Here is an 18277-nt window from a genome sequence, read left to right as displayed (position 1 = left end):
TTCAACACCAATTTCCAATACTTAAAATATGTTGTTAAGCTATAGCCTCAGTCGGTCGGCTACTTGCTTATGCTTGGGTGGTAGCTACCTACTTGTTCATCCAACCAAAAATTTCAGATTTAATTTTCCAGTTTGAATAACTTAAATTCCAGATTTTATCTCATGAGACTTCCTTCTAAGAACTTATTCCTAGACATCTTAACTAACTTACCTTAAAATTCCAATCGCTGATTCCTTTCCCTGAGCTTGGAATTTATCAATCTTTACAACTTGTCTGAATAACCTGAGTATCTCGAGCACTTGAGGAACTCTTCAACTTCTAGTTCAATTCCATAAGAATTTCCCTCCGGCAACCCTAGATTAACTTCTTCACTGTTCAAGCTTCAGGTTGGCAGTAACTCTCTTTCTTTAGCATGAGTAGAATGCCCAAACCCAGTTCCTCATTCCTAACTTACTTTTATATTAAGGGTTGAATGATCAGATAACATCCTTAAGATGACACCTGACGCACTAAGCTCACTTATGGCCTATAATCAGGCCACTTAGCCCACTAATGAGTGATTAAGTTGGGTGTTTAAGCCTTTTACTAACTCATAGGCTTGCATCCATGCCCGTATCCCTTCTAGCCAACGCATACTCAAACAACGTTGCACTCCCTCGATCACCGCATTGCTAGCCTACGCATACACTTGTTTGCCTTACGCGCTTCTGCTTAGGCCTTCTGCACACCAACACCTTCATTAACCTCTACACGTGTCTTATTACTCATTGCCATCGCATAACCCTTGGACCCTTAACCACATAGTAATACGTGCCTTCATCGCATCTAGTCCTTTGATTTCCATCTAAGTGTTAGTTCTCTTACCTCACCCAAGAGCTTGATTACTCATATTTAGGAAATTTTCCTCTTTTAAACATTATACACTATCATAACATACTTTGCATAACATTCAACTACATAAACATCATTAGCTCATAACCATAAAAACTTAAATATAATTAATAAGTAAAATAGATTTAGGGGTCTACAATATATATGGCTATCTAGAGACCAAATGGAAACTAGACATAAAATTAAAAGGCTGAATTATTTTTTTTTTAAAAATGCCCCTGAACTTTGTATTTTGTGGCAAAAATACCTTTAAACTTTTAAAAGTTTCAAAAATATCATTAAATAGTTAAAAAAAAAAAAAAAAACACCCTTATTGTTAGTTTGGGATGAAAACTATTAAGTTTTATTCAAAAGATACTCCTAAACTTTTAAAAGTTTTCAAAATACCCTTAACTTAAAAAAAAAAAAAAAAAAAGTTCAAAAATACTTTCACCATTAGTATATGAACCGAAATCGTATATACACCACTTCAAAAGTAACTTTAAAATTAAAAAAAGAAAGCTGAAAAATGCTCATATCGTTAATATGGTGATTAGTTTGTTTGAAGTTTTCTTAAGTTAAAAAGAACCAATTTTAAAATAATTTATATAGATATCCTTTTTCCAATAGATACTCTCATTTTTTTCTTAATTATTCAATTCTTAATTTAGACCAATTTTCTAGCAACCAAAATAAGAACTAAAATTTTAGGTTAAAACATCAAATCCCACAAAATCTTATAAAATTCCAAAATCAAAATCTTACCTTAAAACATACCAAAATGATAAATAGTCAAATAAAAAATGTTTTTGGTATATTAACACACAATTGATTTTATATTGAAGAAGGGACGAGAAAAACTAACGGTTGAAAGTTCATGTGTATTTTTTACACAAGATTTCCATTCAAAATTAATATAAGGGTAATTTTGAACTCATTTGGGATATATAAGGGTATGTTTGATACAAATTACAAAGTTTAAGATTTATTTTGTATAATTCAACCAAATTAATAAATATATGTCTATATGTAATACATACATATAATAAAAGTTATTTTTTTCTATATTTTGTTTTCTTAGATAGTAATTAATAATATCAAAAAATAATAATAGTGAGACCCAGCTCAAATGGGAAATTCACACCAAAAAGAACCCTATAAATACTGCACAACAATCGCTCCTCCGTTTAAGCTCAGGCCGGCAACTGGTTTTTATCTGATCCGGAATCGCCGCCGGTTACTGCTCTATCTCTATCTATTTCGCCTCCTTTTTCTCTCTCCCTCTTGCGGCCATTTCCTTCTCCGGCCACCACCGTCCGATCCGGCGCCGGCGTTTGGGACCTACAACTTCGATATCATTATGGACGCCCGCTGCCGATCGACGAAGCCGACGACCGCCAAGGCGAAGGCGACGAGGAACACCGTCGATGGCGATTCCACGAAGGCTTCAGACGCTTTGGTCCTCCCTCTGTACATCACCAACGCCATCTTCTTCACGCTCTTCTTCTCCGTCGTCTATTATCTGCTCAGCCGGTGGCGGGAGAAGATCCGGAACTCTGTTCCTCTGCATTTCGTTACTCCATCTGAGATCGTTGCTCTCATCGCCTTAGTCTCCTCGTTTGTATACCTTATCGGATTCTTCGGCATCGATTTCGTTCAGTCTCTGTTTCTCCGTCCGTCGGGGGATGTGTGGACGACGGAGGACGATGATGAGCGTTCCATTGTTAAAGATGATTCGCGGAAAGTGCCGTGTGGTGCGGCGCTTGATTGTTCTGTTCCCCCTCAAGTTCCTCCTCCAGTTTTGGTCGTACCGAAGTCCGTTGATCCGCCGCCATTTCCGATCAAATTAAACGAAGAAGATGAGGAAATCGTGAAATCCGTGGTGGTTGGGACTACTCCATCGTACTCTCTCGAATCGAAACTCGGAGACTGTGCTAGAGCCGCAGCAATCCGCCGTGAGGCGCTTCAAAGGATTACCAGTAAGTCTCTCTCCGGTTTACCTCTTGACGGCTTCGATTACGCTTCGATTTTAGGGCAGTGCTGTGAGATGCCAATCGGATACATCCAGATTCCAGTAGGGATTGCAGGTCCGCTTCTACTCGATGGAAGAGAATTTTCAATTCCGATGGCTACAACAGAGGGATGTTTGGTTGCAAGTACAAATAGAGGATGTAAAGCGATTCATCTATCGGGAGGAGCCAACAGCGTCTTGTTAAGAGATGGAATGACCAGAGCTCCGGTGGTGAGATTCGCCTCCGCGAAAAGAGCCGCTCAACTGAAGATGTTTCTTGAAGAACCTGAAAATTTCGAAACTCTGGCTCTAGTCTTCAATAAATCAAGCCGATTCGCGAGATTGCAAAACATTAAATGCGCCATTGCTGGTAAAAACCTCTATATGAGATTCTCCTGCAGCACCGGCGACGCCATGGGAATGAACATGGTCTCTAAAGGCGTGCAGAACGTTCTGGATTTCTTGCAGGAGGATTTCCCTGACATGGATGTGATCGGCATATCTGGTAAGTTAATAACGAATTCGATTATAATCCGTTCAAAATCGTTTGAAAAATCATTTGATTGTGGTGATTAGGGAATTTCTGTTCTGATAAGAAGCCGGCTGCGGTGAACTGGATTGAAGGAAGGGGGAAATCAGTGGTTTGTGAAGCCATAATTAAAGGGGATGTGGTGAGGAAGGTGTTGAAAACGAACGTGGAGGCTTTGGTAGAACTTAATATGCTTAAGAATCTTGCTGGGTCCGCCATGGCTGGAGCTTTGGGTGGATTTAATGCTCACGCCAGTAATATTGTCACTGCCATTTACATAGCTACTGGACAAGATCCTGCACAGAACGTGGAAAGTTCTTACTGCATAACAATGATGGAAGCTGTGAATGATGGCAGGGATCTTCATGTGTCCGTTACCATGCCTTCCATTGAGGTGATTTCTCTTTTACCTTTTTTCTGTTCAATTGCGTTTAGAAAAACAATAACATACTGACAAAAGGCTTAACTCATAACTCTTGAATTTCTAGTCAAATAAAAAAACTATAATTTAGTTAATCATTATATGCATGTGTACTAGTTATTTAGAGAAAATATCAACTATTATAGTGTATATATGTTTGTTAGTTAGAAAAAGATTAAAATAATAATAAAAAAAACCCCAATTTTAATTTGAAAAGAGCAAAAATGACCCCTCGAAACAAAAGCGAAAATATAAATTAAAATTTAGAAGAAAAGAAAAAAACTATAAAAAAAAATTCGATAAACAAGCCAATAATAAGCCGAAACAAATAAAAATCAATCTATTAGTTTTGTTTTTTTATTGAACTTAAATTTGGTTCTCTTCTTCATAAAAGCAATTAGTTTGGTTTGGTTCTTGATTAACCCCAAAACCTATAAAATTGGATCAACTTTCATCCCTAGTAGGAGTAATTGCTTATGAACTTAATTTTTAAAAATTAAAAATCTAATGATTATCAAATGTGATAAAAAGTTTAAATGTCCATTTATAAATTTAAATATTTGAATCATCTTGAGGAGTACATGACATAGGTGTTTGAAATGATTTCTAAGTATTAAAAAAACAAAGAAAAAAGAAGGAAAAAAAAAAGACAAAGACAAAGGGTTACATGCTCATTTATAGGCTTAGATCTTATTTTTGTTTGCATCTTCACATTTTGTGTGTGGAATGATTTCTAAATACTTAGGTCATTCTATATAGGTTGACCGGACTTAGCATTCAATTTTATATCTAATAATTATTTTTAATTTTAATTTTGTGTCTAATAAATTTATAAACTCCAAAATTAAAACGTATTGAATAGTTTTTAAAATTTTCAATTTTGTCACTTTTTTAAAAAAAAAAATTCAATTTTCACTAATAAATTATTAACTTATCCTACTTCACATTTTTTAAAAATTATTCACATAGGTTCATATTATTACCTAAAATTCAATTTTAAATCTAAAAATAGACGATTTCTTATTAGTTGATTTTAAATAATTTTGAAAAAGTCAATTACCCTAATAAAATTGAAAGTTTAAAGTTTATATATTTAATATAGGTTTTAAGCACCTTTTTAATTCGAAGTTAAGATTTATGGAGTTAAAAGAGTGTTCGGAGCATTAATTTGGTTAGTATAATGAATGATTATTATAGTCAGTTGATTATAATAATCTATTTAAGTTAGGGACTATTTTAATATGGATAGAAAATAGTAAAAACTTTTTTGGAATATTCTTTCTTGGTAAAAATAAAGCCGTTGCCAAATATTCTTTATTTTGCAAATTATTTAACAATGGTACATGTACACACGTCTATTCTCATAATAAATACATGTCTACCTGTTTGGATCTCAAAACAAGTCTAGTCTTTTGGAAATAGTTAACAGAAATGGCAGAATATGTTAAATAAAATATTTGAAGGTTTATAAACTGAAATGACACACTTTGGTATCAAATTCAGAATTGGTTTCTAGCTAGTTTGGATTCCATTAATATATATTTGTTATATTTGTTTCTGGCATGTGATCCTAATAGTAAAAATCAGAATTTAAAATAACATTTTTTTATGTATTTTTTGGAGTTTCCAAACTTTAAATTCTAAATTTTAAAGTTCTAATTAAGCTAAGAAAAATTTAGAGAATTTCATTTTAGTTCAAACAAAACATCCATAGCATAATATATTATCAGTTATATAGTATTGAAAAATTATAATTATGCAAAAATTATTACCTAAAATACCATTATTTTTTATTGTTAAGATCGGCCTTTTTTCTATATAAAAAAAAAAAAAAAAAAAAATAGAGAGAGATCTGCTTTTTAGATCCTTTCCAAACACATGCAAAAACATCTCCACTCTAGATGAAGACAATCTTTTTTTAAAAAAATTAAATCTCTAGTTTTAGATCAACCACTACAAATCTAAATTAGCGATAGTTAAAACTTTTCATTTTAGTTTTGAAAAGTACAAAATAACATTCACACTTAAACTCCTTGGGGAATTTTTTTTTTTCTTTTCTTTTACGAAAAAAAAACCTCCTTTCGTAAATTGGATTGGACTGTTTTATAAAGTAGATACCTACCAAACCAACCTTAAAAGAAACTATACGGTGAAAGGCTCACTCTTTTCTCTCGCCTAATGCTAAATCAGATCTCTAGTTTTTAATTCTTAAGGGGTATTTGAGACAATCACGTAATGTCCGTTGATATACAATGAAACCATAACTTTTAGTTTCACTCTCTACATCCAACGGTATGGTCAGATTCTTCTACCAACCTTAGTAAATATAATGTCACACGTATCCTTACTCCTTAGACCTTAGTGTCCTTAAATCTATTTGATTTGGTTATGCAGGTTGGTACAGTTGGTGGGGGCACACAACTAGCCTCCCAATCCGCTTGTCTGAATCTACTTGGAGTTAAAGGCGCTAACAGAGAAGCTCCAGGCTCAAATGCAAGGCTTTTGGCCACCATTGTAGCTGGCTCTGTTCTTGCTGGAGAGCTCTCTCTAATGGCTGCTCTTGCAGCTGGACAACTCGTCAAAAGCCACTTGAAATACAACAGATCAAGCAGAGACATAGCCAGTGTTTCATCCTCTTAGTAACGACCACCACCAAGCTCACCGGTGCTACGCCGTCCACGGTGAGGTAGGAATATAATGTATAAAAATGGTAAAAACAATGGTCTCTTTCTTTCTTTCTTTTTTGTTGTTGTTATTGTTGGGTAGGGATTAATAGAGAGATGAAGAAGAAAAGGGAGAATCAAATGTTATTATCACTCTCAGGTTCATAATCTGTTTAGAAACACAAAATATTGTTCTGTTTTTTTAATTTCTTTGTAACTTCTTCTGTTCGTAAGTTGTATTTTTCTTTATTCTCTTTTGAGTTTTGGCCATGTTGGGGTTTCTAAACTGTGGAGGAAGTTCTATCCTTGATGCATGGCTGAAACAGATGTTTGAAGTTTTTATGGTCAGTTTGTGTTGGGAGTTAGTGTTTACATAGTGGAAAAAGCTTCAAACTTGTATAATGTTATCTTTTGGAATTGGTTGTTAAATTAATTTTAGAATAGTTAAAATCACTTTTACTTCAATCCTAAAGTCACTTTCGTCTGAAAATTACGATGTTTGACAATATCAGATAACTAGTGAATTAATTGCTCAGATATTTGTTTTTAAATGATTGAGAAACCATTTACTTTAAACTTACGTTTAAATACATGGTCATTGTATTTTCAAGTTTAGTTATTATGGTTTCTATGTAATTTTATAATGTTCATTTTAGTTTTTTGTACTTTCAATTTTCGTTTATTTTAGTCCATATACTACTAAAAATGCTTCTTTCGATCCTTGTACTTTAAACTTTCTCTTAAATTGTGATCAATTTAGCCCATTCATTTTCATTTTTCAAGAGACTAAAATTGTCACAACTTAAAATTACACAGGCTAAATAAACTAAAGTTGAAAAATACAAAGACTAAAGTGAACACAATTAGTACATTTACCAAAATAAATTAAAGTTGAAAGTCTATGGACCAAAATGAATTAAAATAAAAAAATATATATGAACCAAAACAATATTTAAACCTTAAATTTAACTACTATTTTTATTATCGTCAAAGTGAATTTAGCTTAATAATAACCGACATATATTTCTATATACGTACGTATATATGGATTGCTTTATTAATCTCTCATCAATAAGCCAATTTGATGATGGGTTCTTGAGTAACCATTGCCCCCAACAATCAAAAGCAATAACTACAAGAGTTCTACCATGCATCTACCGGCCTAACTCTAAATTTGTATAAAGAATTAGGGTTTAGCAAAATAAATAAGTAAGAACAATAGTGTCAAGGGGTGGGGCAAAAGAAATAAATGCAAAATAATGTTGGAGAAGTAGGTTGTTTTATTGTAAAGATAAACATTATCGAAAAAAAGATGAACATTTTAACTGAATGATGTATATAATATATGTAGAAGGTCATATCAATTATCACTAAGCTAAGCTCATTTTGACTAGACATGTTATACTAGATTGGTAATTGAATAATCTAGAAGAAATATCAATTAGGAGTAGTAAATGTGATATATATTTCTTTTTATGTCAATAAAGTGAGGGAAACTATGATCCTATCAATCTATCACATATATTTTTTTTTAGAGAAGGTGGAAAATTCAGAGAAAATGGTTTGAATGCCCCATCTTTTAGAATTTAAAAATAGCTACACTTATAGAAATTTTCGTTTTTAAAATCATGAGCCAAAAATAAAATTCCCTCAAACAATAATTATCATCTATATCCATTTATTCAAGCTTACAAACTTTTGTTCGTCATTCAAGATTTAATATAGACATAGCTAAAAATAAGACGTGGTTCCAAATATCTCTACAAATGATATAATGATATTGTCGATTGCACGTATACGAAGTCCAACTCTTATTTTTTGAATCATACCAATATAGATAGTTGTATTCACTTACAATACCAATTATCTTTATATTTTCTAAAGAATATTAGACTTTAGTCACACATTCAAATCCACATTTTATTATAATGTTCAATTTTTAAATATTAGCAAAGCATCAAACTTGATAATTTATTTGTACCTATGGTTCATTTATCTAGTCTAATTATTTTTTACGTATGAAAAATAAATATTTTTCAAAGATGAATAATAGTATTGCTTATTACTAGAAGAATTATCAAATAGAGCATGTGCATTGATCTCATGAATTTATCAAGTTCATAACCCAAAAGCATTAAAGCCAATATATTGAATAAAACATGAAGTATCAACTTCTATATGTAAACTAAACGAAATATGCAACTACAAAAAGAGATTTTTTTTCCATCCATGGATCTGTTGAAAAAAAAAAAAAAAGAACACTCCACTTTTATCGCACGAACGAACAGAAAATAACAGAGAAATTAAAAGAAAATAATAAAATACTGATACGCAAGAATTTACGAAGAAAACTCCCAACTTGAAAAAAAATCAAAGACCAGAAAAAATCCATTATGTAAAAAGTTCTTACAATCGTATAGAAAATTCTCTCTCCCAATCCCAATTATTATAGCACTCTTTTAAAAGTTTAACTACTCACATCTTTTTCTCACTCTCAAAATAGAGAATACAAAAATAATTTAATTAGAGTTAACACATTAAACTTGAAGTAATTCTAACTAGGACAACTTGAAACTAGAAGTAAAGACTCTTTTTATAGGCTTAGAGTCTATCCTCATTCTTCAATTTAACTGATGTAGGACAAACTACTCTTCTAATATTTTGTCAAATACTCAATAGGATCTTCCTCGAGAATCCATAAAAAATACATGCAATTTGTCGAGGTCGACCCTAACCAAACATGAAATCGGGTACGTCCCTCAACTCAATAGATTATTTAATAATTTCAAATTGACTCTAGAACCTAACGAGACGAAACCATCTCTATAAATACATTATTATGATTTCATATGAGATAACTTGAATCTACTCTTTCATTATTTGATTTAAGTATCAGAGTGGTGTAGCAAGCACCATACCAATATGCAGATTTTCTCTTTTACAAATCACATTCTTCTCTTCTCGTTCCAATAAATTTAAATTGTTTCTTTCGTCCAAAATTTCAAACTTTTGATGAAAAAAAGTGGATGGGGGAAACCACCCATTGGGGGTTGCTTTTGCTTTCTAATAATAATAATTACAACTTTTATGATCTTATGGTTAGGTTCAATGAAGCATAATTAAAATAATAAATTATTCTTACCAAAAAACAGAAAACAATACATGATTGATTTGCCTTTTCTTTTCTAAGTTCAAAATATTGTTTGGCTCATTATTAGCCAAAAAAAAAAAAAAAAAAAAAACTAATCCAAATTATTTTTTAGATTAAATTATAATTTTAGTCCATCAATATTTATTTATTGGATCTAACAAATTTATAAACTTTACAAAGTATAAATAGATTTTTAAACCTACACTTTTGTGTTCTAATAAATTTTCAAATTCTAACGATATCTAAAAAATTCTTCACCAGTTCAATGTCTTTTTTTAATATATAAATTTAAATTATTCATTACAAATATTTTTTAAAGTTTAAAAATATATTAAACATAATTCTAAACTTGGAGTTTATCCTTTTATCTTTTATCTCTAATTTGGTTTCCATGATTTCAAGTTTTTATTTTAACCTCGCAAGCTTTAATATAAAACAAATTTTTGTTTAAAAAATTATGTTAAACTTATATCTAACAAAAAATAAATAAAGAAAGAAAGAAAAAACATCATGCACCGTTTTGATTGTTATTTAACACATTTTCGAACTTCAATTATTAATATTTTCTTTAATATTTTAACGGTCTATTTAGATGGCAAATATTATTTTATAGGTATAAATATTAAATACTTGGAATTTAAATGATGTATATATTTGGATAGGCAGAATAATGAATATCTAAAAATTAAATATCGATCTTTGATTAACTAATTTTGTATATTGAAATTAAAATAAAATTACTTAATTAAAAAGAGCACAATTAAGGTAGTCATAAACTAAATTTAATATTATTTAATATATTATTATATTAATTAGTTATTTAAACCCTTAAAATTAAAGAATTATTTTTATATTAACATTTATCGAACTTAATTAAATTGTTCTTTTACTAAAAAAAAATTTAATAAATATCAATTAATTGGAATGTTAATAATTAATAACAAAATTTTATATTAAATATTAAGATAACATAAAATACTAATTGTTATTATATTAATTGAAATTTATTAAGTCTAAACGATATATTTATATTTAAAATTAACTAAAATTAATGATAACAATTAATTGATGCTATTTTATTTATTAATTAGGTTATATTTGCATTGTCATCACTCAAGTACAAAAATCCCACTTGTTTGGAGGGTGTAAGAAAACCCGTGTCATATGAGTTTTAAAATTCCCTCACTAATAATATTACAAGTTTTAAAAAGTGAAAGCTTGTAAAAGAAACAAAGATATTAAATGTGTTATAAAAACTTGTGACAAAACCTGTGAAATAAACATACCCTAATTGTTTGATTTTTAAAAATTTAAAATATCCATTTTAGTCATTCATTTTTTTTTACCTAATTACAATTTTGGTCATTATAATCCCTCCATCTCAATGTTTATCGATGTTTTCACATAACCATCCACATAAGGTTGAAACAACATTTTTATTATACTATAAAAAATTAATGAAATATTATTAAAAATCAAATGTCACAAATGTAAATATAATATAAATAATAAATAGTTTAGCTTATAAATAAATAATAAAATATTATCTATTAATTTTGCAAATATAGACATTAGACCTAAAGTATTAGTAGATATAACATAATGTAAAAAAAATTATAAATATGGCCAAATTTAAATAATCTATCAGTGATAAACCATATTATTGGTAAGAGTCTATCAACGATAGAAATCTATCGCCGATAACGATAGAAGTCTATCGCTGATAGACTTGGCTATATTTGCAATTTTTTTAAATGATGTTATACACTTGGTTATTATTTCTAAAAATGCTACCAATTGCAATTACCCAAATTTAAATAATTTTTAAAAGGAGTAATTGTTCTAAATATAGTAAAATATCATTGTATGTCACTATCTATTATTAATAAACCTCTTTCTTTTCTTCATTTTGAATCGAAAAATGGAAGAGTTGCATGAATAAAAAATCCAAGGGAGGTTCATGGCCAATGGTAAAGATGCTCGAGTAACAGTTATTTTGGAATGTACTCGTTGTGTTCGAAACGATGTTAATAAGGAAACAATCGGGATTTTCAGATATATTACTCAAAAGAATACACGATACGCCTAGTCCATTGAAATTGAGAAAATTCTATCCCCGTTGCTATAAATATACGATTCATGTGGAGATAAAGAAATAGATCGAACCGATCATGTGTATCACTCTTTCCAATCTAAAGAAGATGAAAAATTACATATATTAGACATATAGGAAAATTACATTTTATTATATTTATAAATAAGTTGACTAATTTTCTTATATTTAAAAATAATTATTTAAAAAAATTTAAATAAAATATTCACTAAATTCCATATTCTTATAGAATTAAAGTTAAATTATTTTCATCGACATCAACATCTTAAAAAATGAATTAAATGATAAAAGAATGAGAAAAAAAAAAAATTGAATTTGATGGCTTTTGGTGGCTCCAGAAAGGTGATTTGAACAAAACTTAATATTGATTTATAGTTCTCTTCTTTTGAGGTTGCCAACCTCACTTATTTTGCATACCCATGTGATTCACTCTCACCCCCTTGGATTTCCAACCAATAAGAAATTAAGAATCAATTATTTTTCAAATAATTATTAGGTGATTAATTATATTAAATGCTAGGGAGCATGTTTTATTTATTCAATATTTCTAGTTAATTTATTTGTTAAATTATAAATATCATCTCCATATTTTTTAAAGTCCATAGATTTTGGATCTAGTTTCTATTTTAATCTCTAGATTTCAAAATGTTATACATTTAGTCCTTAAATTTTGAGTTTGGTTTTAATTTAATCCCTAAGTTTCAAAATGCTACAATCGTTAAATGAATTATAATTAATTAAGTTTCACTATTTTTATCACTTTTAAAATTAAATTTAAATTTCACTTCTAATTATTTTTAATTAATTAATAGAAATTGACATCAATGGTTGAAAGTAAGTATTTAATGAAAAATTGAGGTTAAGAATGTAAAATCTTGAAATTCATGAACCAAATTGAAACAAAATTCAAATCTGAAGGATAAAATTATAATATTTTGAAACTTAGGGACTAAATTGAAACAAAACTCAAAACCTAAGGACTAAATGTGTAACATTTTAAAACCTAAGGACCAAAAATGTATTATTCCTTAAAAAAAATAAGCAAACTTCCAAAAAGTCCAAAATCAAGGAACTACTGACACAAAAGGTCACGAAAAATAACATCGTATATCCAGTTGAGGAAGTTTAATTTTAGTTCATATAGTTTGGTAAAACTTCATAAATAATTTTTATAGTTTGATAAAATCTTCATAAATAGTCCATGTAGATGAGTTTTATCAAATCATAGGGACTAAAATTTTAACAATAAAAATTAAATTCTAACATTCTTCAAATCATAAGAGTTAATTTTATAATTTAATATGTTTTTGAGACGTTAAATTAAAAGTTTAAGTTATAAACTCTAGTATTTGTGTCTATTTATGTTAATTTTTTAAGGACAACTTTTAAATTAATCTTTTAAAAATTAATTTTGTTCTAAACCATTGACGTGATTAAAATATAGTTATTAAATTTTAGTTAAGTTCATAGCCATTGTGATTTAAATAGAGTTTTTGCCTTCTAAATTTTTCCACATTATAATTTGGTTTAAAAAGTTTTAGAAGTTAAAAGCTACGTTTAATAAGTTCTATAAATACTTCAAAAAAAATCTAAAAATTTGGTCCCAACATCAAATTTTTAGTTGGATAGAAAATAATGTCTATTTTATCATTAATTTAGAGAATAAAATATCTACTACAATTTCAAATATCACAATCTATTGCCTCAACAATTAACTAAAAAATGTAGCAAAAAATGAAACAAAATTAGAAGAGTAAAAAAAAAAAATCATATTTCAATTTCCTTTGAAGTAATAAAAAGAACTCAAACCCGAACAAATAAAATAAAATACAAAGTCAATAACGATTTGATCTTTCATTTTTGTAGTTATTGAATTAAAAAAAACACACACACTTTGAGGAATCTAAGAAAATTGGTATTACATGAGAGCCTTGTCAAAAGTTTACTATCGACCTTAAGATCAAACGTATGAATCTCTTCTAAATATTGAAAAAAATAAACGTTATTAAAATGAGTATGACTAAACTGACATAAAATTTATACTATTAATTTTTAAGTCAGAAATTCAATTTTCTTATTATGTATCGTAAAAATTTTAAAATAATAAAATAAAATAAAGTATGAAGAGCCCAAGAAAAATTTTCCCAATCTCTATAGACCACATGTGATGTGATAAAAGCTTCTCCAAGAAAAAATCAACCACACATGCATGCATGTGTATGTTATTCTTTCTCCTCTCTCAATTTAACTTAAAAGTTTATTTAAAAATAATAAAAAATCTTTGTTGATACAAAAATGTTTACTTCTTTTCAATTCAAAGACCATAAGATTTAAGATTATTGCATTCTCCAACAAACCCCTTTGTCACATTTGATTGTACTCTCATTGTACTTTGGACTTGGAAGTTTGTTATAATCAAATGAACTTTGGAAGAATAAAATTAATGGATGTTATTTGATCTTCACACCATTAATATCTATAGTGTAAATGTTAAGTTTCAATTTTTTTTTTTTTTTTTACCTCCTACCTATAAAAAGAGGTTCAATGTCAGCATATCTGTGTCACCCAATAATGTCTACGAGATCTCATTTTTAAATAAAATAAACGTCCAAGACACTTTATTTATAGCACTCACCTATGCCATGGCACACATATATGCCATGAGCTAGCTCGTTTAGGTCATAAAGCCTAGAGTGGTGGAAGGTTGTCACCGTATCTTTTGAGTTAACAAAATATGTATACATACAGCTAAAAGAGATATAATAATGCTACTTTCAGAAAATAATCGAAAAATTTTCAATATGGTTCACTTTATGATTTTATAACAGTTTCAATTTAATCTCAATGTTCTTAAAGCTTTTACTATGGTCCAAATGACGTTTGAGTGTCTGTAAATAAAATACAGATTGTTTTTCTTTGTCGGGTTTTGAAAAAAAATGATAAATTTTGAATTAGGAAAAATTCAAATTAAAATTTAGAACAATAATTGAATACGTCAGAGATTTAAAATGTCGATGTTGATAGGAATTTTGAAGTCTTAATTTTATAGAAATGTCGATATTGATAAATAGTTCTAAAAAACTATAAAAACTAAAAGATAAAAATATATGTAGATGAAAGTTAAGATATTTAAACAATTTAACATGTTTACTATTTATATCATAGACATTGTTTAGCTTACATTTTTATATTTCATGAATCTTTTTTACAATATAATGAAAATATTGATTCACCTTTTTTTCTATATCAATCCGATAAAAATACAGAAATATTGATGGAAACATGAATAAAAATTTTTTACCATGTAATGGTAGTTTTGTTGGGAAAATTTCTTATACTAGAAGAGTATTATCTACGTATATATGTCACGTCAGTATATTTTTAAAAGTAGTGGGAGTCAATGATATTTAGTGTGAGATCCACATTTATAAAGACAAATTTATAGTATAAATAAATAGAATATGATAAAAGTACTATGGATTTTTTACTTTTGTTGGACATCTTGTTAAATGGTAAGCTACAAAGATGAATGTATCGAGTATTTTTCTTAAACAAATTGGAACTACGTGTGTTGCACGTATTTCATAATCTTGAAAATGAAATGTACATGTACAAGTTGAAATAATAGTATTATATTTAATAATAATTTTTTCTTTATATATATAATATATATTTTGAAAAAAATGCATATCTTCCTCCACATAAAATTCGAATTAAATATATTTCTTATTTTTTTTTAAGTTTTCAAATAAAATTTTTTATCTCTTAATTTAAATATTGGATAGTAAGAAAACAAATAAACTAATAATATTAACATTTATAGTAAGAAAACTTTAAAATATAAATAATCACTTTTATTAGAAATAAAATCTATTTTTAAATATTTATAAATAGTTTTTATTTCTAATAGAAGTGATTGTTTTTATTTCTAATAAAAGAAGTTCACTTCTTTTAACAAAATGCCTTTTATTAAAAAAGAAAAAAAAAAACTATTCAATCTAGATCTCAATCTCAAACACAATTTAAAAGGAAAAAGAAAAAAAATTGAAAAAGATAACATAACTCAAAGATTTTTTTTTTTTTTTTTTAAATAACGTTGTTTTAATAAATAATGACAAAATAGGGTTGGAGGGAAAGTATTCCCAAAAATAGGTGTTTAAATCGTGTACCGGGTACATGATTACACCTTAATCGTATACTGGGTACACGAGTACCTAGCCACTGGCACGCCCAGTCTAGCGTGGCAGTCATTGCAGGTTTGACTGAGGAAATCGTGTACCGGGTACACGATTACCCTAAGTCGTGTATCGGGTACACAACTTCCTCGCATTAAAAACTCCACCCGCCCCTTCTTCTTCCTCACCGAAACGACCCTTTCTTCTTCCTCACCGAGACTGCCACTTCTTCTTCCTTATTGAAACCAATGATTTCTTCCTCTCACCAATTTTCGCTTTCGATTTCTTCTTCTATTTTGCTTTTGACTTTCCAAAATCTAGTTGATTTTCCTCACCGAGGTCTCCATTTCACCGAAATCTTCCAAAATTTTGATTTTGCTCAATTTTTAGTCCTTCATTTGATCCTCACCGAATCCTCCATTGTAGCGGTCGTATTGCCCGATTTTCATACTTTTTTGGTTGCCGATTTTTGCTCGTTTCTGTGGTATATTTCTTTCTCTAATTAGGCTGATCTATATTTATATGTATGTTTTTGCATGTTTTTGGGCTAAGTTTATTTTAAACTTAGTTTATATATAGTTTATGTATGTATAGTTTATGTATGATTTAGTATATGTATAGTTTAAATATGATTTAGTTTATGTATAGTTTATGTATGTTTTTGGGCTGATTTAATTTAGGTATGTTTTTGGACTGATCTTATATTTTTTTATTTGTTTGGATTGATTTAAACTTAGAAATCTTATATGTATTTATTGGGCTGATCTATGTATATGTTTGTAGATCTTAAATCTTAGATCTTATATTTGTTTATTCGTTTGGGCTGATTTAAATATATAATTTATAAATCTTAGATTTGGTTTGATTTAAATATATAATATTTAGTTCTTATAGGTTAAATTTAGAAATTGGAGTTTTTTGGGTTGACATATTTACATATTTTTTTTGTCAACTATAACCGTTGAAAAAAACATAATAAATATGTCGATGCGTCCTAAAAATTTAGTAATTCTTGAACCTGAAAAATGATGGAGATAGTGACACTGACGTTGAAGTTGATGAATTATTTGGAAACGACAGTAGTGGTGAACATGATCTTGAGTTGGTACCGTCGAAAATGTTCACCCAAATAGATTGGGAGATGACAAATTCAACGTGTGAACTAGGATCTACTTTGGAAGAAAGGAATATATGAGTAGATAACTGTAGTTTAATACAAAAAGGAATGTTGTTTAATACCAAAGAAGATTTACAGCTTGCTGTAAAAAAAATATTGTGTGACAAAACACGACGAAATTATTGTAGTGGAATCAAATCATGATCTTTGGTATGTTAAATGTAAATCATGGAGTGACGGTTGTGCTTGGAGGCTACGAGTATGTCGGTGAAAAACTCATGGGATGTTCGAAATCACAAAACTTCAAGGAGAACACTCATGTTTGTTTTCAGAATTGACACAGGATCATTCACAGTTGGATTCAAATTTCATGAGTATCGAAATTCAAAATTTGGTTAGAGCTGATCCTGGAGTACCTGTGGCCTTACTTCAAGAAGCCATTAAAAAACAATATGGCGATAATGTCAATTATAGACGGGTGTGGCAAGCCAAGAGAAAAGCGTTAATCGCTGTGTTTGGCGATTGGGAGAAATCATATTCGGAGCTTCCGTATTGGCCGAGTGTTGTTGTTCATTATAATCCAGGAACACGAACAGATTAGTCATTGATCCATTGTAGGTCATTGATTCAGATTGATGGAACTCATCTCTACAGAAAGTATAAAGGGAAATTATTGACAGCCTTATCTATTGATGCAAACAGACATATATTTTCCCTTGCTTTTGCTATTGTAGAAGGTGAGAATTCATCCAGTTGGTCATGGTTTTTGTGGGCAACGCGGAATATGTTACCCAAAGAGAGGGTATTTGCTTGATTTCTGACAGACATGAGGGCATTCTTGCTGGGAGTGAACCCAGAGCGTACCACCGATATTATCTTCTCCATATTGCCAGTAATTTCAATACAAAATACAAATCGAAGCAACTAAAAAATTTGGTATTCAAGGCCGAAAATCAACATTAAAGGCGTAAGTTCATTCGGTGCATGAAAGAATTGAAACAATTGCATCCTGAATGTCTTGAATTTTTTTCAGACATTGACTTGGAAAAATAGACACAGTCACATGACGGTGGGTACCGCTATGGGTGGATGACTAGCAATGCAGTGAACGGCGTTTTCAAAGGTGCTAGAATGTTACCAATTAAAGAACTAATTGTAAATATTCTTTAATATCATGGTATTTTTTTTTAATATGAGTGCAAGATGTTTTCATTGTAGATTAAATA

The 18277-nt window shown here is 29.2% G+C and overlaps 1 protein-coding gene across 1 annotated transcript; it reads left to right on the top strand.

Moving 5' to 3' along the window:
• Nucleotides 1–2022: 2022 nt before the first annotated feature.
• Nucleotides 2023–6880, top strand: LOC120078703 (3-hydroxy-3-methylglutaryl-coenzyme A reductase 1-like). The gene is made up of 3 exons (XM_039032999.1): nucleotides 2023–3387; nucleotides 3459–3805; nucleotides 6227–6880. Exons 1-3 carry the CDS (start codon nucleotides 2232–2234, stop codon nucleotides 6470–6472), a joined length of 1749 nt encoding a protein of 582 aa, XP_038888927.1. The 5' UTR covers nucleotides 2023–2231; the 3' UTR covers nucleotides 6473–6880.
• The last annotated feature ends 11397 nt before the right edge of the window (nucleotides 6881–18277 follow it).

Source organism: Benincasa hispida, chromosome 5 (assembly GCF_009727055.1).
Source record: "Benincasa hispida cultivar B227 chromosome 5, ASM972705v1, whole genome shotgun sequence".
Lineage (NCBI taxonomy): Eukaryota > Viridiplantae > Streptophyta > Magnoliopsida > Cucurbitales > Cucurbitaceae > Benincasa > Benincasa hispida.
Note: the sequence above shows the minus strand (reverse complement) of the source record. Positions and strands in the feature narration are given on the sequence as shown.

Bases quoted from the DNA above. Each gene is read 5' to 3' on its own strand.
- LOC120078703 (XM_039032999.1), top strand. From the start codon at position 2,232: ATGGACGCCCGCTGCCGATCGACGAAGCCGACGACCGCCAAGGCGAAG. The intron at 3,388-3,458 runs GTAAGTTAATAA...TGTGGTGATTAG, and splicing joins GGATGTGATCGGCATATCTG to GGAATTTCTGTTCTGATAAG. The intron at 3,806-6,226 runs GTGATTTCTCTT...TTGGTTATGCAG, and splicing joins TTACCATGCCTTCCATTGAG to GTTGGTACAGTTGGTGGGGG.